Here is a 22971-nt window from a genome sequence, read left to right on the forward strand (position 1 = left end):
TTCCAACAAAGCTTCCTCCCTGCCCCACTGCTGCTTGGGTAGCATTCCAGGGAGGGAAATGGCCTAAATGCAGAGACGAGGATGGAAAAAGTGACATACTGCAGAGGGCTTCCTCAAACCACATATTAGCTGTAGCAGCTCCTGGGCCAGCTCCACCAAAGCGCCAGGGGGCTCGGCAGGGCCAAATATGCACTCGGTGGTGAACTCAGAGAACCCCAAGCCACCACGGCAGAACTTCCACAGCGTCAGGGACAAGAGGACCAGGAGATGGGGGGCCAGAGCAGGAATCCAGGAGAGAGGCAGGCAGGCGGCTTGAAGGCAAGGCGAGAGCCGGCGCCAGCGCCAGCAGCATGACCCCGAGCCTGTAACCCCACCATATGGCTCCGCCAAGGGCAGCACCAGGGGCACAGCAGCCGACAAGCATGCTACTGAGGTTAGGGACAGCACAGAGAGGCTGGGGGGTAAGGACCAAGGGCACCCAACCCTGTTTAATGACCCTTTCTTATGGGGTGCCTGGGTGGCTCAGTTGGTTAAGCGTCTGCCTTCGACTCAGGTCATGATCCCGGAGTCCTGGGATCCAGGCCCACATGGGATCCCTGCTCAGCAGGGAGTCTACTTCTCCCTCTGATGCTCCCCCCTCCCGGGCTCTCTCTCTCTCAAATAAATAAAATCTTTTAAAAAAAAAAATGACCCTTTCTTCCATCAGGAAAACACCGAAGACTGAATCCCTGGCCCCAAACTGCTCTTGGCTCAAATATTAAGAGTCTGAACCGGCCAACAGCCATCCCAGATGAGTCTCACGGAAGCTCCACTGGCTTAAACACAAACTCACACAAACCCCCTCCCTCCAAAATATGAAGTCCTCCAAAGATTTACCAACACTACAGCCGCCGAAGCCCAGCAGAGACGTAGCCTCCCTTTATGAATCAAATGTATTCCTGAAAAGTCATCCGCCGACCAAATTTCTGCCTCACAAATCCAATTTCTCCACTGCCTTTCCTTATAAAATGAGCACATGCTCCTCGAGGAAAAGCTGAGGCTCCAAGAGGAAGGGAACTACACACAGCGCTGCGTACTTTCTAGAGTCCCGCGGTTAATGGACAAGTTTCCTGACAAAATCCAAATCAAAGTCAACCCAAAGGGAGGTAATTTTGGCGGGGGGGGGGGGGGGTGTGAGGCAATTTTTACATGCACACATCACACCAAAGAGTGTTCACATGAATTAAAAGTTATTTAAGGTAAATGGTCAAATACTGTTCAAGATCTAGGGCCCCTAATTTGAAAGTTCTGCACCTCAAGTTTCTGTATAAGGAGACCAGGACTTGGGGTGCCTGGGTGGCTCAGCTGGTTAAGCATCTGCCTTCAGCTCAGGTCATGATCCCAGGGTCCTGGGATTGAGCCTTGAGTGGGGCTCCCTGCTCAGCAGGGAGTCTGCTTCTCTCTCTCTCCCTACGCCCTCTCCCCACCACTCGTTCTCTCCCTCTCTCTCAAATAAATAAATAAAATCTTAAAAAAAAAAAAAAAAAAAAGGAGACCAGGGCATCTGGAACTATGGGGTGCAGTCACCTGGGTAGCTTATTCAATGCAGACTGGGTTTGATTTGTGCTCCCAGGCAATGTTGATGTCACTTTTCTGTGACCTTATTTTGAGTGGCCCCCACACAGTTCACCATTTTTGAAGTGTGGCCCTTTGAGGCAGGTCGGCTTCATATGTCCAGGTGGCTGCCCGCGCCCAGAGCTCTTGGAGAAAGCCAGATGCCCTGCCACATCAAACTCAGAAAGCCACCACAAAGAACAGGCAGCCCAAACACAGGGAAGGAAGGTGTGGTCCCTTGATTGGGTCATGGTAGAGCAGGCACAAGGAGGGTCAACAGACAGCCCCAACCCAGAGAAGCTGGAAGGGACACAAAAGACGCCCGACAGCTAGGAGGCAAAGGGGATGTTTACCTTTGCCCTTGATTACTCTGCCCCGTACCCAAAATGTTCATTCACCTTTTTAATAAAGCTAGAGAAGGGCTCATTATAAATGATACTGTAATGAATTCTACAAGGGGGAAGCACTCTAGTTAAAACTCGAATGCGGCAAAAATATGGAAGTGTCCTAAGAATGACAGAGTCCACAAGTTCTACAGGCAACTTTCTGGCAGGAAAACGGGACAGCTTTGGGGAGGAAGTGGAGCTGGGCAAGGGAGAGATGGGCCAGCCAGCACATACCAAGGACTGGCCGGGGAAGAAAGAAAGGGCTGAGAAGCCACGCCTGTTTCAGGGGATGGTAAATTGACTAGCTGGGTAGAAATGGAAGGCTCCAGAACGTGGAAAATGTTTCTTGTTGGGGGTGACTGTGAGGCTGGAAAGGTATGTGGGAAGCATACCCCAGGAGAGGGAAGAACAAGAAAAGGGCCCTTTATAGACTTCATTACATTTAATCCTCCGCACGCCCCAGAACTAAGTACCTTTACAGAGGAGGCGAACTAGGTGGTCAAGAAATTTGCCCAGGGCCACAGGGCCTGTCAAAGTTTGAGTTGCTGTTTTGCCAAATACTTCGTCTCCCCAGCCTGAGCTCTCTCCACCACTCAGCCCTACTCTGAATGCCAGGAGTGTGACCAGATCCTTCAGCAAGGGATGTACAGACACTACCCTTGCCCTCCCGCATCCCAATGACTGAGGAAACCCATCACTGATAAAAGCAACTCCTAGGCCTGAATGACAGGCTGCAGAGCCTCGAGGAATCTGCAGGACAGCCTAGCTCTTAATGTGACAACTCAATCTCCCCAAAGACACAAGAGCCTGGAAGGAAGAACCCGGGGGGGGGGGGGGGATGGGAACAGGAATGGGCAGTGACCACAACTGACCAGGCAAACAGCTGGAGCTAAGAATCCCAGATTTCCAACGTCAAGCCCTCTCCTCCCCCTCCACCGTATTTATCACGACAGGAATCTCAAAGTTTGGAAAGCTACTCAGCCATTTACAGCATAATTACCCAAACTTCAAAATGGTCTAATCCACAAACCAAGCTAGCCTAGGTCCCTCACTCTGGCCTTATTAACAGCAGAGTCTCACTAAAACTCCAGTTAATTACACAGTTAAACAATGAGACGGAAAAATCTACTGTAATCTATTAAAAAATCGTTGCCCCCTGAAGTCATGCCGTCCGGGGGTGGGTTGAGTTCCGGATTTCCCTAGAAGACAGCAGGCGCCTCAGCCTTGGCTGAAATTGTTTACAGCACATGGACAGGTCCCACACCAAGGCACATTTGGTGGAACTGATTTAAGGCTCCCATTAAAATGTTCCTTTGTTGAGCACAAGACATCTCCCCACCCCCAGAGGAGACTGCAGACCTCCAGTCCCAGGCCTTCAGCCTGCCCTAACTTCCCCCACAACACCCCCTCCCTCTCACTAAACACCCGTCATCGGATTAACATCAATTAACATCAGAGTCCTCTTCCCGAGGAAGGAATTTAGGAATTTAGTATTTGTTGAACGAACAAGGACCCAGTCTCCACCAGAATCTCCCCTTGACTCCAGAACTCTAAACATCAGCAGTGAAGACAACAGTAAGTATCAGGCAACCCACACACCCAAACCCAAACAGTCACCAACCCAGGAAGCCTGTAAGCTGGGGCTGCTCGTCCATATGGCTGGGCCCCGATCCTGGCTGCACAAAAAAACTTCCATACTTCCTCTGGGAGCAAATGTGGGTTCTGCCATGAGCAATAACCACCCTACACATCACAAGGAACACAGGGCAGCTCCAGAAACACCTCCTACGAATCCCGGGAGCTTGTTCTTACCTCTCCGTCTTGGGTTACAATTACCTCTCCTTTTAAAACTAGGGCTGGGGGAAATGTTGATTCCATTACCACCAAAACTCAACAGCTGGCAAGCCAGGGAGATGTCAGAAAAGGCAATTCTCTATCCCCAACCACCCTATGGCCACTCTTCCAAGAAAGAGGAAAGTGATAAGCTAGGACCAGGTGTCCTGGGCAGAGTTCCTCCAGAAAGGGCTGCTGCCAGGATCATTACCAAAGACTGTGTGTGTTGTGGGTTTTTCTTTTTTGGGGGGGGAGGGGGGTGGCGGCATATTTCCAGTCCAGGCCATTTGTGGTGTGCAGGTAGCTTGGTGCTTTCCTGTAAAGGACTTCAACACCTCAACGGTGACTCTCAGGTGTGACCAAGCCAGGAAATAAAGGCGGCGTGGGGGGGTGGGGGTGTCGGGTCCTGTCTGCCCTGTAGATACAAGCCACACCCTCATCAAAACGCTGAGGCCCTCCAAGAAAGGGCAGAATGAACTCTTTTTGCCTTTCAGCCCGCAGAATGAGACATTTTCTTTCCTCGGTGCGGAGAGACAGGATGGAAATCCAGGAAGGAGCAGGAACAAACCCCGTCCGCACCTTTGCAGGCCGGCCATGCCCGATTTTGGCAGCGGCCTTCACACATTAGTCACCACGACAGCCTCGGACTCTCCGCTCCCCAGATTCGACCCGGCTGGGAGTGGGCTCGGGGCTCAGGGCTCGGGCCCAGGAGCTGGAGGAGACGGGGCGGCCCCTATTTCTCCCTTTCTCCCGCCCGCACCAGCAGGGCCATCAGGAGTCCCATCCTGGCCCGGGAACTTGGAGGAGGGAAGCCGGGAGCGTCTGGCCGGCGTAGGTAACAAAGCTCCGCGCTCTGCGCGGCGCAGGTCGGTCCCGCATCCGGCCCCAGGCCGGCCCCCCTCACCTAGGCTGAGACAGCTGGGGGGACTCCGTCTCCCCCGCCGCCAGCCACCTCACCGCGCTCCCCTAAGTAGGGAAGGAGTCGTTTCCCTCCCGAAAAGAAACTCCCTACCGGGGCCCAGGAGCCAGCAACTCCCGGCAGTTCCCGACCAAACTCTAGGCTCAGGCCGGGAAAACTCTGTGGCGACTAGAAACTCATCCTCGCGGGCGCGAAGGGAGAGGGGCCCGGGCGAGTCCGCGGGGGCTTCGCCGCGCCGGGACCTCGCGCCCGCCGCCAGCCTCTCCGCCACTCCAGGGTGTCTTGCCCGGCCCAGCCGCCCAAAGCCACCTCCCCGGTGCCCCCTTTTGCCCACGGGGCTCCCGCGCTTCCAGTGCCCCGTTCCCGCAGCTCGCCGCGACTCACCGCCCAGCAGCGGCAACAGCAGGACGCTGAGCAGGGGCAGCCGGCGGAGGCTGCTCGGGGTTCCCGGCGCAGCTGCCATCGCGGCAGGCTCGGGAAGAGGAGCCGGCCGGCGCACGGCGGGCGTTCGAACTGCGCTCCGCGGCGGGCCCGGGAGGCCGAGCGCACCGGAGCGCGGGCGCCGCTGCAGCAGCCGCAGCCGGAGCCCGAGCCCGAGGCGTCCCGAGCCGGAGCCGCGCGCCGCTGGTACCTCCGAGCCCTCGCGCGCCGCCGCCGCTGGGGATGCTGCCGCCGCCGCCGCCGCCAGGCCCCGCCCCGCGACGCCCCCTCCCCGCCGGCCGCCGAGCGGCGCCCCGCCCCCTCGACGCCCCCTCCCCGTCGTGGCGGGGAGGAGCTCGCAGGAGGGGGAGGGGTCTGGAGATGGATAGGGGACAGAGGGAGGAAGGCCCTGGGGAGTGCGGGGGACCTGAGTGAGGTAGGGGATCGTAGGCTGTGCCTACCACCCATTCTGCAGGGACTCGGGGAACCAAAGGGACTTTCATGGCCCCTGGGGAGGATGGCCAGTTCTGGGCCTTCCTGGGAGCAACCAACAGTTCCCCCAAAATTCTCTGGGTAGGAGAGGGAAAAGATGAGCTCTGGCTCACTTCTCAACGACCTAAAATCCCGAGGGAGACCTAGAACAGAAGGGTGTCCTTGATGTCCCCAAGCAAGGTAAACTGGAGATACTGTGGAACCCCTGGAGAAGTGAGGAACCAATGCATAACTGGGGTCGGGTTTGGCTCTGGACCAATCTGAACCCAAAGGTAGAAACAGACTGGGCTCTGAATGCCTGGCTGAAGGCTGTTAAACTGACAAATTTATCCCAAGTCCATCTCCAGGCAGTCTGGGCTGCAGGGCATGGCCAAGTCTCCAGCTGTGGAGAGGCCCATCGCAGCCCTTGTTCCAGGCACCCCCCACCCCCAGCGCCACCACCCCCACATTCTTTCTTTGTTGTGAAAGCAGCAAGGGGTGTAGGAGGCGGGTCAGGAGGAGTCAAGCTTTAGAAGATGGGCCCCAGCTGCTGCTCAGGCCTCCAGGATATGCTGAGAGGGGATGGATAGTGAGTGCCTCATCCCCCTCTGGCTCTGGAGGGCCCCCCAGGCCTGCTTAGACCTCCCTTCCCCCAAGCAGCTGGGAGGAGGAGGGGCAGCCACAGAGGGCCTCACAGGCCGGGAGCAGTGGCGCCAGGACTCCAGGGTCCTGCCACATGGCCACCACATGTCCCTGACAACCCAGTCCATAGCACCTTCTTCTTGGGTTGTGGGCCTCCTCCCCCATCCCCCAGATGCCTTCCTGCAGGCCCTGCTGCAGAGGATACAAAGAGGGGAAGGAAGAGAGGAGAGATCCAAGAATCAACACTTCTCCCGTTGCCCCATCCATCACTGCCCCTTGCCCTTCTGTGAAGGGCCCCAACACAACCCTTGCTCCCTACCCTCTTCGGTCAGGACTCAAGTGGCGAAACGGTTACCTGATTTTTTTATTTAAGAAAAGTGAAATACACGGACCTGAAGTGAGGCAGCAGAGGGAACACGAGAGGCCAGAGCAAGGCAGCTTCACTGGCCAGCCCCAAACCCTCTGACCGAAAAGCCAGCAGCAGGCTCCATCTCTGAGATGCATGCCTGCTCCTTAAGCATCTTGGGGGCCTCAGAGCTAGCTACTCTAGAGGACTATGGGGAGAGGATGTCCTGAGGGTCCTTCCTGAGGGGGATTCCTGAGGAGGGAGCCAAGACCCTAAGGGCAGCAGCAATCTTCTGGTTAACTGCTCTCCCTTCCCTGTCCCACCTTGGGGCTGGAAGAGCCAGGAGCAATAGGGAATGCTGAGAGGGCTGTGGGGGGCACCCAGTAGACCTGGGGGGTGGGTTGAATGTCAGCTGCTTGAAGAGAGGTCCGTGGTGCTGGCACTGAGGCCCCGGGAGACCTGAAATAGACAACACCATGCCATCAGCCCAGGAACCTCGGCCTCCCAAAGACTGTCCCCTGGAGTCTATCCATTACATGGATGCAATCTATCTCTAGAGCTAGGCTGGAGCCTGTGACTTCGATCCCAAGCTCTGGGGCTCTGTGTAGTGTTAGCCTTTGCTAGGATGTTGAAGAAGGCCACGAGCCGGTGGAGAGAATGCATGGAAAAGCCACATGAATATCAGCCTGGACTCTGAATGTGTTGATACAAATGGTCAGTTGCCATTAACATGTCGTTATTGTTTTCTCAAATATAGATGATTTAATACTTTTTTTCCCCTTCTCATCTGCTACTGAGTCCCCAAGGTGAAGAATATGGTGGCTGCAGGAGGAAGAGCAATTCATATCCCCAAATCACTCTTGAATTATTCATAATTCCAAAGTACCAGTTTAGAGAACATCAATTCCTGTTCCCTTCCCGATCAATTTATTCGCTACCATCTCTGGCCCAAAACTGTCCGGTGGTGGTCACCACCCCCAACAAGGCGTCTGCTGGATTCTCATCTACCCAACTCCAGTTCCCCGGCTGGAGTCCTCACGCCAGAGGACTCTTCCCCAACTCCTGCGGCACTGGCTCCGTGGCTCCCCTTTCCTGCTCACCCACCAATATGCTCCCGAGCACTGCTCTCACCTGGAGGGGTGCTGCGCTGGGCTGATTCAGATAGTTTAAGGAGGCTGCCCGCTTCATGTTGCTGCTACAAGGCAAAAAGAAAGAACTGAGGCCCCTTCTCTTCCCTAATAGAGGCCCTAACACTGTGGGCCTCTTGGGTACTGCCACACGCATCAAATCACAGCCTCCCCGCCATCTGACACCCCCCCACATACACAACCATACACATGCACACTCTCTTATCTTCAGCAACTGGCATCTCCTCAGGCACCTTTCCCGACCCCTGGGGTACCCATTTTTCCCAAACTCTTTCTCCATGGCCATCCCATCGACTTCTTCCATGTTTCTCTCCAAGACACTTCTCCAGAGATGGGGCGGGGGGGGGGGGGCCATGAGGAGTTGGAGGCAAGGGCTCCAACTTGCCTCACAGTCTCTGACACTGCCACACAGTCTCACTGTGTACCTGGAGGGCCGAGGCTCAGTCCCCTGGAGCTTCCTCACCAGGAGTTCGCTGCTTCTTCGAAGCACATCCCGGATCTTGCCCAGAGAACCACTCCTCTGCAGGGTCCCACTGCCATCCTGGCAGAGAGCGATGGGCAACAGAAGCTAAGGGGAGCCCATGCAGACTGGCTTCTGAGTCTACTGCTGCCATTTATTCTGCACACATCCCACCTCCCCCAAAAGCCTAGTGATTAAAAGCTCAAGAGCCCTAGGGACGCCTGGGTGGCTCAGTCGGTTAAGCGTCTGCCTTTGGCTCAGGTCACGATTGTGGAGTCCCAGGATCAAGTCCCATATCGGGCTCCCTGCTGAGGGGGAAGCCTGCTTCTCCCTCTGACCCTACCCCCTCTCGTGCTCTCTCTCAAATAAATAAAATCCTTTAAAAAAAAAAAAAAGCCTTATCAATAGATGGCTTGCAGATCCCCCTGAGAGGGACGGGCTAACTGAACTGGAGTGTGGACAATATGCCCTCATGCCCTACATGGGCAAGCCCAGAGCCTCTCACCACCGCGAGCAGGAGGGAGCCAGAGAGATCAAGGGGCAATAATGAGACTCACCCCTGACCATTCCACGGCCACAGAAACATCTTCACCTCCCTCGAACTTCACGCTGCCCCCAGGGCCCTCCTGAGTGGTCCTTCCACTGTCACCTTCCCCAAGCAGCTCGGCCACCTTGGTTTGACTGATAGGGTCAGTGCCCTGGAAGGAAAAGGGAGGAGCTGGGAGTCTGCACCCCTTAACTCCTCAGGTTGGGGCTTTCAAACTTTCTTTCACCATCAGCCACAACAGGGGAGATGTTTTTCCTTGTGATGTCCTAGTACACACATACTGGAAAGCACTGGCCTCTTCTCTTTGCAAAGCATTCCTACTTAAAATAGATACAAATTTGCACCATGGCCCACACTGAGTTGATTGATTTCAAGACCCACTAATGAGTCATGACCCACTAATGAGGTTCGGGCTCCCCTCAACCCCCTCACCCACACACCCCCACAGCCCTCCTCAGTAAATTCTTTAAATTGTGAAAGGACATGGCTTTCCTTTTCCTGTTTAGTGATGTGAACCTTGAACTTGGAGTCCTGACCATAAAGGACCTGGGGAGGGGGGTGGGAGGTAAGAACACACTTAAAAACAACCACGACCACAAGAGAGTCTCACCTCTCTTTCCTGGCTTTCTCCTTGGCCTCTCCTCTTATTCTCCTGAGGCTCTAAAGAAGCCTCAGTGGTCCCCCAACCCCAGGACCTACCTTCTAGACCTCCTTCCCCTCCTGGTCACTGACCTGTTTCTGGGAGCGTAGGGCACATTCTTCCAGGGTCTCAGCTGCCTCCAGCTTTCCCTGGCGCCTGTACAGAGCTCCTAGGTTTCTCAGAGTGGTGTTCACTGTGGGGCTGTGGGAAGGAAGTGGGGACAGGTTCAGAAAAGAAACAGGAGAGGGAGGGAGCAGAGCCAAGAGAAGGCCGAAGGGAAAAGGGAAAAGGTCCCAGAGGCCAGGATCGGGGTTTGGATGGAGGGCGGGGGAGGCCCAGCCAGCTTCTCACTGGCAGCTCACCTGCTCACTTGGCAGGCCTTGTACCAGCCTCCGTACTCGGTGTAGGGCGTGCCACCCTCTCGGTGCCGGCTCTGCACAACAGAGGGGAGGGGAAGCCGGAGAAGAGAGCACAGAGATGGCTGGGGGCTGGGGTGCGGGCTGGGCTGGGGAAGGCACAGGGCATCTGGGGCTGGTGCTCAGGTGGGAAAGAAGTAAGGAGCTGGGCTCCTGCAAGGAGTAAGCCAGAGGCCCTGGTAGCCTCGGGCTCCCCAGGCTGGGCCCCACACTCACTTTGCTCATTTCCTCCCGCTCCTCTGCATGCATCCAGATGGGCTTGTGGTCATCTAGGAGTGACGCACAGGATGGGGTGGTAAGGTTAGAGAACAGAGCTAGACAGTATGGAGGGGAGCCAGGAGCCAGAGGCCCATGGGGCTGAACTAAAAGGGTTGTTTCTGCCTGGGAACCACTAGGGCCTAACCCCCCACCTTTGGCCTGCATTTTCTTTTTAAAGTAGGCTCTACAGGAGGAGCCCAAAGCAGGGCTTGAACTCATGACCCTGAGATCAAGACCTGAGCGGAGATCAAGAGTCTGCCGCTCAACCAACTGAGCCACCCAGGCGCCCCTGGTCTGCGTGTCTTCACCACCATGCAGCTCCCTCCCCAGGCCCACCCCACTCACCATCCACAGACCCAAACTCCTGCACATGCGCACGTGTCAGGATCTCCTTGTAGAGCGTCTCAGCCTCAGCATATTTGCCCTGTTTCAGGTAACAGGAAGCCTGCAGGCAGAAAGGCAAAAACACAGGACAGAGACAAGGTCTCAGCAGGGCTCAGGGATTTCCACTTCTTGGTCTCTTTATGACTTTCCCCAGAGATACTCCTCGTACTTCCTTTTCTAGCTGCGGGGTCAAGCGTGCTCACTCCACTCCCAGGAGGCTATGGGACTTCGCCTTCCCACTGGAATGAGGCAGATCCCTCAGCCCCAAAGGCAGCCCCAGATGCACAAAGGTGACAAGGTTAGTGTACCACAGGAGGGTGCTTTCCCTTCCCTCCCTCCACTGACTTCTTCCCTTCCTCCCTTACCAGGTTGTTCTTGGTCCGGGCTACATTAGGGTTGTCCGGTCCCAGCTGCCCCTCATAGATGGCCAGGGCCCGCCTGTAATAGCGTTCCACGGCCTCATACTTGCCCTGGTTTTGGCACAACAGGGCCAGGTTGTTTAGCTGCTTTGCCACATCTGGGTGGTCAGTGCCCAGGACCTGGAAGGGAGTAAAGGAGCGACAGATGGCTATGACTCTGTGTGTGTGTGTGTGTGTGTGTGTACAACCACGTGCGCACATACCCATGCGGGGAGCAGGGGAAGGGAATGACAGGAGAGGGAACAAGGCAGAGAAAGGCGGGGTGAGGAAAAAAATGAGGGAGGGGGGGAGACAGGAAGAGAGATGGTGGAGGAAGGGTCACAGCATCAGGGAAGAATGAGTGAGCACACGCACCTTTTCTCGAATCTCCAGTGCACGCTGGCACAGTGGCTCCGCCTCCTTGTATTTGCCCCTTTTGCCATAGAGCACAGCCAGATTGTTGAGTGTGGCAGCCACCTAGGAAGACAGGCCTGTTCCCTCAGCGTTGGTGCCTTGAGCAGCGAGGGCCCCATACGGCATGACTCCCAAGAGAAAAGGACTCCTCCAGCCTAACCAGAGGTGGGGGGAGAAGCCGCCGACCCGGAGGTTCTGAGGTTTTCTCTGGGGGTGGTACCGCCCTCTAGGGGGATTTGTAGATATTTCTGGAGGTGGGGTTTGGTGGGGTTTTTGGTTGCCATGAAGACTGGGACCACTATTACCTTTGGGAAGGTAAGGATGGTACAGGTGTTCTGCATGTGTGGGACAGCTCTGTTAGCTTTGGGGTGTCCTGCCCGACATTCGAGCACTGTAAGCCTTGACACTTAGTGGGATATCAAGAGAGGCTACATCGTCCCTGCCTATCACGTGTTGTAACATAAGGAATTATTTTCATAAAGTCAGCTCATTTGCAAAAATATCTTGTTTCTCATTTTCTCCACTGTGACAATCTATCATTTCTCTTTCTCTCATCATATATGAATAAATCTGGCCTGTCATTACTGAGTCTAACACGGGATTTTAATCTTGTATCCACCAATACTTCGCTCTGTCATTTTTTTTAAGTTTATTTATTTTTTAGTAATCTCTATGCCCAACGTGGGGCATAGACCCCGAGATCAGGAGTCGCACGCTCTTCTGACTGAGTCAGCCAGGCACCCCTGCTCTGTCATTTTTTTTAATACTGCTTCAGTGTCTTACTGGTCTCACTTTTTCTAAATCTAAAGTTGTATATCATATTATGTTCTATGTAAGTTATATGCTATATTACGTCTTCTACCATAGTTGGACTTAATAAAACTGTTACCACATCGAGTTTTCATTTCATTGTAACATACCCTCTGTATTATTTTATTCGAAGTTACTTTCCTCATATCGATCACTCAACATTTTTTGGAATTGTATGGGTAGGTCAGGTACAGTCTATGAATTATGTTCCAGGAAAATACTCATTATAACAAAGAGTCGTTGTGTCCCAGAGAGTTGAGAACCACTGGGCTGAGCAGACAGGGCCTGGAAAAAAAGGAGCCTGCACACCAATTCCCTGAGCACCCCTAGTGAGTGGGCTGAGGGCTGTAGATAAACAAACTAAGAGAAGCCAAAAGAGCAGGAGGCAAGGAGTACTGACAGCAGGGTGGTCCCGGCCCAGGGTGCTCTCCCGGATGCTGAGGGCATCATTCAGCAGGTGGGCAGCTTCCTTATACTTATTCTGGTCCCTGGAAGAGGAGAGAAGTGACAAGGGTTTACCCTGAACTCTGTCCCCAAGCCACCTCTTTCTCTCCTTTCCTTCAGTGTGACTAAGGTACACTTAGGGATTGGGGCCCCCGCGAGGAGACAGGAAGCCTGGGGGCAAGCAGTGAGAGTTCACCAACATGCAGGTACATAAATACAGAACACTGCCATGCCAAGAGGAGACAAGGCACAGGATGCAAGAGATGGAAACAGAGAGGGCAAGGGACCCTCCCAAAAGAGGGAAGGGAGAAGCGAAGAGCCTGAGAGAGGAGCGGCTCTGAGGTCAAGGGCTCAGGTACGGAAAGAACGAGAGTGCTGCTGCAGAGGAAGGTCCCCAGTGGGGTCACCTGGGAGGCCCAGCAGGGGAAGACGTACCCTCTGGAGAGGAGGGATGGGAGCCAAAGGTGGATCAAGGTGGGAACCCGGAGGCAGAGTCGGGAGATGACGAGGCCAGGACTCACCGATACACCAAAGCAAGGATGTTGAGCATGGTCGCGACATCAGGGTGGCCGCGGCCAGATGTGCGCTCCAAGTCCTCCAGTGCCTGCTTGCAGAGGGGCACAGCCACCTCATAGCGACCCTGGGCAGCGTACTGGATCACCAAGTTGTGCAGTGTCCGCAACCTCGCTGGGATCTCATATCCGCTGTGCTGGGTGCCCTGGCCACGGGACACTAACCATCCCAGAAAATGAACAGGGGACTTCTCAGGGCACTCTTCCTCTCCTCTTTGCTGTCTGACCCCCAACCTGCATCTCGTTCTGTGCCTGTGCCCACTCCCTACCAGGCCCTCTCCCGAGACCCACCTCAACTGCTATTCCTTCGCCCACTCCCTGGTATCTGTGCCCCTCACAACCCCACTTGTTCACCCAATCAATCACTCATTCAATCAACAAAATTTACTCAGTAAGCATGAACCAGGCACTGTGTCAGGGATACAAAAATAAGAAAGACCTGTTTTTTTCCCTTGAAGAGCTGATGTTCTTTCACTCCAGGGTCATTATCCCGCTCGACTTTGAGCTCCTTATGGGCAAGAACTCCATCATCAACTTGATACCCCTACTGCCTACCACAGGGCCCAGGACACATTGACTATGCAATAAATATTGGTGAATAATGGGGAGGCTGAGGAAATGGAAGCAGGAGCCCAGTCCCTGCCATATCCCCAGGGGAAGCGAAGAACCTATTTCTGGATGGTGAGCAAGCCATATGCATGGCGGGCCACAGCTGGGACCTGCCCCCTGCTGCCCCTCTCTAGTCTCCAACTCCAAAAGCAGACTCACAGCCATTGCTGGAGTCTTCTTCCTCTTCATTGGGGAAGAGATCATCGAGGGAATCCTTGGTGGCATCACCCTCCTTCTCCTCCTGGAAGGGAAGAAGCAGCATGTCTAGGCCAAGATATCCCCAGTAGCCTCTCCAGGGCCCCTCTAAACCATGAAATCACTGACAGGTGAAGATTCTTGTTCATGTCCCTGCCGCTGGGAAGGCGAGCATCTGTCCGCCAATCTCACCCCGCTCTTGTTTGTAAATCTCCTTCTTTCACATTGAGAGCTTCCTAAGCACCCTCACTCTCTAGCCTCCACCCCTCTCCCCCTCAGTTCTTGTAATTATAGCCCAGTGCTGATCCCTGTGTGTTTACACTGATTATATGTCTGTCCTATCTTTCCTGAGGGTAGGGAGTACGTCTGATCTATTGACACGTACCCAAAGCGTCTAGCTCGGCCTCGTCCCCATCATCTCCCACCACTCCCTCTCGACTCGGTGCCCAGCCCTCACTGTCTCACCTACTTCCACATGGGGAAATTCGCTTTGTCCCACCAGGCATGTCAGCCTTGTATAAACACCTTCAACCCTCCCACCCAGCCTCGCCAACGTGTCCCATGCAAATCATCCCACTTTCCCTGGGACAGAGCAGCTCTCCAGCCCTGGAGCCTTATCTGTGACACATACCCACCCCCAGTCTAGAAAGCTCCTCCTTTCCCCTCATCATCCATCAAAATCCAGCTCAACTCCTCACCTTTACAATGAAAAACATCCAACCCAAATCTCACCCAACCCTGTATTATCCCACCTCATCTGTGAATCCTTCTCAGGCCATTCCAGTCCCCATGAACCAATCTTGGAACTCCTCCCGTTACTGACTGGACCAGTCATCCAGCACTAAGCATTTGCTGCTTTGTGTCGTCACATGCATGTTCTCATGTGTAAGCCTTGACCCTACAGCTACATTATAAGCTTGAGAAGGCAGGAACTCTCTTTTATAGTTCCTTACATCTCCCCCCCCCCCAGCCTTTTGCACTGCCTAAGGCAGAGAGGTAATTGAGTGAGGGTTACATTTCATACATTTTGAGAGCAAATTTTAGGAGGGTCTTGCTCAACTGAGCTATGCTTTCCCTCCCTGTAGCACTTAGGATTCTGGACTGGAATTGTCCAGGTGCTCATGTGTCTCCCCCAAACCCCAAACCTCTAATTGGGAGAGCAGGGATTCTGTCTGCCTCGCTCACTGTTGCATCCTCATTGGAGTGCGCAGTGCCCAGCATACACAGCTGTCCCGTAAACGCTGACTGAATGAGTTAACACTGTTTCCACCTCGCTGCTATCTGGAGTGGGTGTCAGGACCTGAATTCTGCCAGGTGGGGGCAGGGTGTGCAGCACTGCTGGTCCCTGCAGCTGACGCAGCAACAGCCCCCACGTCTCTGGTGACTCCCAGCTGTCTGCCCCGTAGCCAGGTCGCTTGCGTGCGCTTACCGTGGCGTGCCCATCCTCGTCATACTGCCGCAGCTGGCCCAGGAACTCCAGGTGCTTCTTTTCCTCCTCCAGCTGAGCCACAGCCTGTTCACTGCGCTGTAGCCGCTGCTGGGTGCCCGCCAGCTCGTCCCGGAGCCACTGGTTCTCCTGACACAGCCTCCGTACCTGAGCCCGCAGCTTCTGTTTCTCCGACTCCACTGTGCTCAGGTGACTGGCCAAAGCCAGCATCACCTAGGTGGGCACAGCCCGTGAGCGCCGGACTCCGGATTGGAGTGTTCGGGGATCAAGTGGGAGGGGAGCTACCGGGAGGCAGCAAGACTGGCAGGGGCCAGGAGGCGGGGTTGGGTAGCAATAGTACTACCCTCAACACACACCCTGAATCTAATTTCTTACCACCTCCATAGCCACCACCCAGGTCACCATCAGTTCCCACCTGGGTGACCACAACAGCCCCGTCACCGGCCTCTCTGTTTCTGCCCTTTTTTCTTAGAGTCTGTTCTCAACCCAGCAGCCAGATGATCCTTTTAAAATGTTCAGTTAAACCACATCACTCCCCTGCTCTATATATTCCAATAGCTTTCATTTCAAAGTAAAAGCAATGTCCTTATGATGACCTACAAGTTCCATGTGCTTTGTTCCCTTGGCTCCTAACCCCTCTACTTCTTATACCTTATCTTCTTCCTTCCTTCCTCCTTCCCTCCCTCCCTCCCTCCCTCCTTCCTTTCTAAGATTTTTTATTTTTAAGTAAACTCTGTACCCAATGTGGGGCTCGAACTCACAACCCCGAGATCAAGCGTCGCACGCTCCACTGACTGAGCCAGCCAGGCGCCCCTGCACTTCATCTTCTATTTTGCTTCACCTCATCCCCTCTACTGCAGCCACACTGGTCCCTCACTGAACTCACCGGGAAGGCTCCAGTTCAGGGCCTTCGGAGATACTACCCACTCTGCTTTAGATGCTCTTGCCCCATTTATTTTATGGCTCACTCCCTCATCTTCAAATCTTTTCTCAAATGTCACCTTTCAGTAAGACTTTTTTTGACCACCCTATCTAAAATTGTATCTCTCTCTGTACCCCCTAGTCCCCTTCTCTGTTTTATTTTTATCCTTTGTGCTTAACAATTATCACTCTGACATATGGAATCCTTTACTTATTTGTGTATTGTTTGCTTCCTGCAGCTAAAATGTAAGCTCTGAGATGGCAAAGATTTTTGACTGTTGTGTTCGGTGATGTTTTTCCAGTGCCCAGAAGACTTGTGCCTGGCACAAAGTAGGGGCTTAATACACATTTACTGAATGAATGAATGAATGCAAGCATCTAGGACAAGGCAATCCTAAATGACCCCAAAACTCCCATCAGACAAATGCTTCTCCAAGGGCCACCTGGCATCACTTCCTTCCTCTCACCTGGGCCTCACTCAGCCCCAGCTCGATGTTTTCCATGGAACGTCGCAGCTGCCGGGCCTTCTCGTGTACCAGTCCTTCTTCATGGCCTCCCTGTTGCAGACACTCGATAGTATGGGACAGACTTTGCAGGACAGCCTGATGTTCACTGTGGAGGGCCTCCAGCCCCTGGCTCACCAGCCGAGTGCTTCCCAGGATCTCCTCCTGGCTGAGCCGGTGCCCTGCAGGCTCATCCCGCTGCCCCAACACCAGGCCTGACATCTTGGCCAGGGGGACCTTTCTGGGCTGAGGAGAAACAACAGAGCTCAGCAGGGGTAAAAATAAGAAAGAGAGGCTGAGCACCTTGGTTAGGGGGTTATGAGGATCCAAGGGAAGGGAAAAGAGAGAGTGTGGGTGACCTTCTGGTTTAATTGGAGAGAGAGTGACCGGTGGGGAGGGAGCCTACAACACTAAACACAAAGCTAAGGTCATGGGAAAGAGAGAGGGAGAGGAATTGACTTGAATGAAGAAAGACTATAGAAGGAACAAAAGCCCTAAGAACTAGCAGATGGATTTAGAACTCGGGAAGAAAAGAGAAAAGTTGTTGGAAAGACAGCTTAGATCAGGAATAGGAAAAGGAATCAGATGAGAGACACACTATAGGGAACACAGAGGGTGTCTAGAGAACACTGCAAAGGAAACGGTTAAAGAAGACAGGAGATATAAAGAAAATGGTGCAGAGGTTTCAGAAAATAGGAAAGGTACAGGTTTCCAAGTTACAGGGAAGACGGGGAGAAGAAGAAAGGCGGCTTCATTGCAGGACCCAGATGAGAGGGCCCCAGGAAGGTCAAGGTCTCCAGACTGCGTCACGCTCAGAGCCAAGGCCAGCATCTCCAAACCTAGTAAACTCTGCCTCTTTCCCCATTGGGCCTTCAACCTATACTTCCCAACCCCCAAATGTCAGGCTCTTTTCCTATTTCCTCCGAAGAGCCTTGTTTCTCACCTTTCCAGTATTCGTACCGGGATCCAGAGCACAGCCCTCGCCCGTGGCACTCAGGCCAGAGCCCGGAAGAAACTCCTTGAGTAGCCAGGTACTCACAAGGATCCACCCTGCCCAAAGTCCAGAAGTCCAGCGTTTCCACCCCTTCTCTCACCACTTCACAGCCACCCAGAGGACCTGGCACAGAGCCCTACTTGGGGCAAACACCCTCCCTCTCTCTACCTACAGGCCTTCAGAGGCGACCAACGTCCCTCTTCCTTCCCCAAGCCAACCTCCCATCCCAGGCCACAAGAGCTATCTTCTCCCAAGAAGGGAAGGAGACTTAATCTGAGACCCGCGGCGCGGGGCGTGTCTGGGAAAGGGTCAGGAGGCAGACCTGGTCACTCATGACCCATTCACTTTCATGGCTTTGTCTCTCACGACCACCGACTAACAGGCTCTGAGAGGAGTCACCTTAGGGTGCCTCTCAGACGCCTGACGATGCAGGGAAGAATGGCAGGTCTTCCGAGCGGCTGTAGGGTCACAGGGAAACGCGGCCCTGGGAGTTGGTCTCCCAGCCTGGGCGTGCGGTCGAGAAATGTCCCCGGCTGTCGACCTGCCCTGGGGCCCAGGGTGGGGACAGAGTAAGACGGGCGGGGGTGATGGGGGGAGGTGCGGTGGACCGCCGAGCTCCGCGTCACGGGCGACTACCCAGGGGGCCGACAATGCTGAGGTCAATGAGTCGGTCTGTAGCGCAGGGGGCGGGGCAGGCCGTCTGTCTGTCTGTCTGGACGCCGAGGGGCGGGAAGACTCGCGGGGGGCGGAGTTTTTTCAGCTTATCTGGAGTTGTGTGAGGTCGGCTGGTGGGGGTTTGTTCATCTGTCCCGGAATGCGGAAAAGAGGTAGCGGGACCTCAACCCTCAGCCCCAGAAGTACCCTCAAAGACTCACCCGCAGTCTGTCGGTCTGGCTGCCTCCCTGGCCGGTACTGCCCCTTTAAATCCATCATGGCTGCCGCTCGAGGCAATTGTTTTGACGGCTCGGAGGGGCGGGGCCTGTTCCTCAGTCACGCGACCTAAGGGCCGCCCGAGGATTGGCTTTGACCTCGCGCAAGGAGGAGAGGAGGTGTGTATCCACCTTGGTCTCGGGTTCTTTACCCACCTCTTTACGTCATGAGGGAGCGACGGCACCGGGATTTGTTAGCGTCATCTCTGAACGCCAGGCGGCTTGGGTAAAAGTAATGGTAGTGTGCTGACCCGGCGGAGCTTGGGTGCCCTCATGGCTCTGAGGGCGATAACTCGCGCTCTGGGCTCCCTGAGCCTGACGCCCCCAGGTGCCGCTGCCCTCGGCCCGAGCCTGCTCCCGGCCGCCCAGGTAATTCACCCTATCTGGAAATGAGGCTGTTTCTGTTCGGGCCACCGGAGAGGGCACCCTGGGATGGGAGGAGGAGGACGTGAGTCTTGTCTGGAGTCACGTCGGTCTGGGTCTTTGGCTAAATCACTCTCAGCCTCAGCTTTCTCTTCTGTAAGTGTTGCTGCCCCACAGGGCCGCTGGATTCTTCAGACGACGTATTGGAAGTGAAAGTATTTTACAGGTCACTGTACAGGTTTCAATAATAACTGACATTGAGTACCAATTATAAGCCAAGCATAAGTAATTGATATTTTAAGTAAATCAACTCCTTTCAACCCCTGTATAAGGTAGTTATCATTACCATTTTACATATGAGAAAACCGATCAGCAGTCCAAGGTCATACACCAAGTATTTTTTTTTTAATATTTTTTAAGTTTGTTTTGTTCTGTTTTTTTGAGACAGCACAAGCGGGGAGGAGGGGAGGAGGATCAGAGGGAGAGGGAGAAGCAGGCTCCCCGCTGAGTAGGGAGGAGGACCCCAGGCTCAATCCCAGGACCCTGAGATCACGACTGGAGCCATAGGCAGACGTTCAACCGACTGAGCCACTCAGGCGCCCCATACACCAAGTACTGGGGCTAGACGGTCTGGCTTCAAAACCTGGGCTCTTGGGTGCCTGGGTGGCTCAGTCAGTTAAGTGTCTGCCTTCAACTCCGGTCATGATCCCAGGGTGCCGGCCCCATGTTGGGCTCTCTGCTCAGCGGGGAGCCTGCTTCTCCCTCTCCCTCTGCCTGCTGCTCCCCCTGCTTGTGCTCTCTCTCTCAATAAATAAATAAAATCTTTAAAAAAAGAAAAAGGCCTGGGCTCTTTACCACTGAAGATAAATTATTGCTGAGATTAGAGAATGCAGGGCAAAATAACAAGATTAGGAGCCTAAGATAAAGTTATCCTCAATGTCCCTAGTGAGCGATTGGTGAGTCACAGAACAGAAAGGTGTAAGTATTGTTCCCCTGGACCTTTCTGGATGATGGTAGAGTTTGGCAGATGTGTAGTTAAAATTCAAAACCAAAGCAACTTACTCTAAAATGCTGGGAATACAGCAAGGAAGAAGACAGAAATGATCCCTCCCCTCCGTTCACATCTGGAAAACTCCCAGAAACGTAATGCCGAGGGGCAAAAGGCACTGGTGCTGATGGTGGCATATGGATGTGTGAAAGTTACCAGCTTTGGAAAAGGGAGTTGTTTAAAGAAGGAAGAGTTTCCCAGAGAAGGAGAGTCTTGAGCCAAATTTAGAAAGAGATGCACCAAGGGGAGAACATTTCATTGAAGAAATACTTCAGAGGTTAGAGGATCAAATGAGGAGAGAGAATCAACACACTTAACACCTAGATAAACATTCCACCCTGGTATTTGTGCAAGCAGTGAAGGGTGGAGTTTTTGGACAGCTGGTCTGGGACATTCCTAGAAGGAAGTAGGCTACTTGGTCTGTGCCTTCACCCTTGGTTCTCTGGTTACGTTTCAAGTCAAAGAGATTTCTGTTTATCTCCAGGTGACAAGTAGTACCCTTCTCCAGCTGCCCTCTTCCTCATTGTTGCTCCCCTGCCGCCCAGTGCTCACCTCCGTGGCCCTTAGTGCCAATTTTGTGTCCTGGAAGAGTCGTACCAAGTACACCATTACACCAGTGAAGATGAGGAAGTCTGGGGGCCGAAACCACACAGGTGAGAGCAAAAGCAAGAGGATTTAAGCATTAAAGGGGAAAAACATGTTAGGATCCTAGGCCTATTTCTTGACAGGGAGAGGAATGTAAAAAAAAGCGTTTATTGGACTCCTTCTGCATATAGTATGCCTGTAAGAAGGAGAGAGTAGAATACAAAGCAACATAAAGGTGGTCTGTGCCCCTAAAGACCATCCAGGTAGTTGAAGAAAACCAGACATAAACATGAAGTTCATGACATTTTTCAGCATGTTCTTAAGAAATTTACAACAGTTGAACACTATATATCACTCTCGGTAAACTTACTGAATTCAGTAATTTGTAGAGATTTTGTCTGGAGGTTTTATGTAATTTCCATATCCCATAATTATGTTTTCACCAAGCTCCATGTAGGGGTTTCCCCACCCCCATTAGCCTCACTGTGCTGTGCAAATTTTTTATTATTTTCTGCTTGTGTCATAATGTTAGGAAGTAATTGCTTTCTGCCCAGGATGGGCCTGTTCCTACTGCTGGGAGCTGATTCATCTAATTTGGGTCATATCTCTGCACTTTCCTGACCACAGGCCGAATCCAAGTGCATGGTATTGGCGGGGGCCACAAGCAGCGTTATCGCATGATCGACTTTCTGCGGTTCCGGCCTGAGCTGGAAACGAAGCCAGGACCATTTGAGGAGAAGGTCATCGTGGTCCGCTATGATCCCTGTAGGCAAGTTTGGGATATGATATGGTGATGGTGTGGCTGCATGACTGTTTTATGGCTTTTCAGAAGATAGAGGGCTGCCTAGATGGTCTGCTCATATGTCCCTCACCCTGAACAGATCAGCAGATATAGCTCTGGTTGCTGGGGGCAGCCGGAAACGCTGGATCATTGCCACAGAAAACATGCAAGCTGGAGATATAATCCTGAACTCTGACCACATAGGCCGAATGGCAAGTAAGAGATGGCCATCAGATATATAAGGGCTTGGAGGCTGCAGGGGTGTGGTGCTGATGAAATTCTGTCTTTTAGTTGCTGCTCGGGAAGGGGACGCACATCCTCTTGGGGCCTTGCCTGTGGGGACCCTTGTCAATAACGTGGAGAGTGAGCCAGGCCGGGGGGCCCAGTATATCCGAGCCGCAGGTATGAGGAAAGGAACTACTTGGGGGTCTTACAATTTGGGAGGCCGAAGGGTACCTGAGGTCACAATTCTCTGAAACTGTGACGCCACGTGTGGTCCATTGGCAGAGAAAAAGAATGAAAAAACACTGAAAACGAGGGTGGAGAGTGCTTGTGTTTTGACTAAGACGTTGCATGCATCCCGCTTCAGTGTATCTGCTCCTCAAGGGCAAAGACCACGGTGTGGGGTGTGTCCCCCTATAAATGTGCCCCCACCTCTTCCCTTGTGGAGGGTGGCAAATCTGCTTCTCCCTTCCCCCAGGGACATGTGGTGTGCTGCTACGGAAAGTGAATGGGACGGCCATCATCCAGCTGCCCTCCAAGAGGCAGATGCAGGTGTGTGCGTGGGTACAGGTGGGAGGGATCAGCAAAGGAGGAATTTTTGGAATGTACCTTTCTTGTCTGGGATAGTCCACAGGTGTTTTATGTTAGGAACCACCATGATCTAGGTGTGTCCCTTTCTGCTATGTGACTAGGCATGCCCTGTCAGGCTGGCACTGTGATGGGAGAGGCAACAGTGCCTTTTGTTTTCAACTACCATAGGACCTGCACTCAGGTTCAGTTACGCTGTGGTTTTCTCCTGTCCTCTCCCTTCTCTCAGTGAGGGTAAGAAGCCTTCCCAGAGTCACCCAGGCAGCAATGTCAGGTTCTTTCCCCGTGGTGCATTTTCTTCCATCCGCTTTTTCGGTCAGGTTCTGGAAACGTGCATGGCAACAGTAGGCCGGGTATCCAACGTCGATCACAACAAACGCGTCATCGGCAAGGCTGGGCGAAACCGCTGGCTGGGCAAGAGGCCTTCCAGCGGGCTGTGGCACCGCAAGGGGGGCTGGGCTGGCCGCAAGATTCGGCCATTGCCCCCCATGAAGAGTTATGTGAAGCTGCCCTCGGCAGCTGCCCAGAGCTGATATCCCCGGATTCTAATAAAATCGCCCCCCATTTTTATCTGTTACTGGTTTTTTGGGAGGGAGGATGGTACATACTAGACCGGGGGAAAAAACGCAGAGACAAAAAAGATGGGAGAGAAGAAAGGAAAGGACAATATGCGTCAAAGATGAGC

General features: G+C 53.6%; 3 protein-coding genes across 4 annotated transcripts in view; 1 reads left to right on the forward strand and 2 right to left on the reverse strand.

Annotated features, from left to right (window-relative positions):
- Positions 1-5360, reverse strand: part of PTK7 (protein tyrosine kinase 7 (inactive)) — a 61508-nt gene extending 56148 nt beyond the window's left edge. Inside the window, exon 1 of the mRNA XM_045800899.2 lies at positions 5116-5360. Within this exon, the coding sequence (XP_045656855.2) occupies positions 5116-5194 (79 nt within the window). The 5' untranslated portion in view covers positions 5195-5360. The remainder of the gene's footprint in view (positions 1-5115) is intronic.
- A 1248-nt stretch (positions 5361-6608) lies between these two features.
- KLC4 (kinesin light chain 4) lies at positions 6609-18740 on the reverse strand. Of its 2 annotated transcripts, XM_045800842.2 has the most exons (17): positions 18646-18740; positions 17720-17826; positions 16741-17022; positions 15335-15565; positions 13870-13951; positions 13051-13261; positions 12486-12573; positions 11237-11338; positions 10829-11002; positions 10425-10524; positions 10038-10090; positions 9768-9838; positions 9498-9606; positions 8776-8916; positions 8184-8299; positions 7742-7805; positions 6609-7069 (listed from the first exon to the last, which is right to left on the reverse strand). In XM_045800842.2, exons 1-17 carry the CDS (start codon positions 18701-18703, stop codon positions 7019-7021), a joined length of 2040 nt encoding a protein of 679 aa, XP_045656798.2. In that variant the 5' UTR covers positions 18704-18740; the 3' UTR covers positions 6609-7018. The 2 variants fall into 2 exon arrangements, with proteins under 2 accessions (XP_045656798.2, XP_045656808.2); XM_045800852.2 differs by lacking the exon at positions 17720-17826 and having other exon boundaries at positions 18646-18701.
- A 133-nt stretch (positions 18741-18873) lies between these two features.
- MRPL2 (mitochondrial ribosomal protein L2) lies at positions 18874-22856 on the forward strand. The gene is made up of 7 exons (XM_045800874.2): positions 18874-19068; positions 20595-20763; positions 21323-21464; positions 21577-21692; positions 21768-21878; positions 22177-22250; positions 22607-22856. Exons 1-7 carry the CDS (start codon positions 18973-18975, stop codon positions 22817-22819), a joined length of 921 nt encoding a protein of 306 aa, XP_045656830.2. The 5' UTR covers positions 18874-18972; the 3' UTR covers positions 22820-22856.
- The last annotated feature ends 115 nt before the right edge of the window (positions 22857-22971 follow it).

Source organism: Ursus americanus, chromosome 29 (assembly GCF_024610735.1).
Source record: "Ursus americanus isolate L20-20 chromosome 29, mUrsAme1.1.p, whole genome shotgun sequence".
Lineage (NCBI taxonomy): Eukaryota > Metazoa > Chordata > Mammalia > Carnivora > Ursidae > Ursus > Ursus americanus.

Excerpts from the sequence above, each read along its gene's own strand:
- KLC4 (XM_045800842.2), bottom strand. The coding sequence starts at position 18,703 with ATGATGGATTTAAAGGGGCAGTACCGGCCAGGGAGGCAGCCAGACCGA. Across the intron at positions 13,952-15,334 it reads ACGAGGATGGGCACGCCACG|GAGGAGAAGGAGGGTGATGC; the intron begins GTAAGCGCACGC and ends CTTCCCTTCCAG. Across the intron at positions 7,806-8,183 it reads ACTGAGCCTCGGCCCTCCAG|CAGCAACATGAAGCGGGCAG; the intron begins GTACACAGTGAG and ends TTTGCCTTGTAG.
- MRPL2 (XM_045800874.2), top strand. The coding sequence starts at position 18,973 with ATGGCTCTGAGGGCGATAACTCGCGCTCTGGGCTCCCTGAGCCTGACG. Across the intron at positions 19,069-20,594 it reads GCCTGCTCCCGGCCGCCCAG|GTGACAAGTAGTACCCTTCT; the intron begins GTAATTCACCCT and ends GTTTATCTCCAG. Across the intron at positions 21,465-21,576 it reads GTCCGCTATGATCCCTGTAG|ATCAGCAGATATAGCTCTGG; the intron begins GCAAGTTTGGGA and ends CACCCTGAACAG.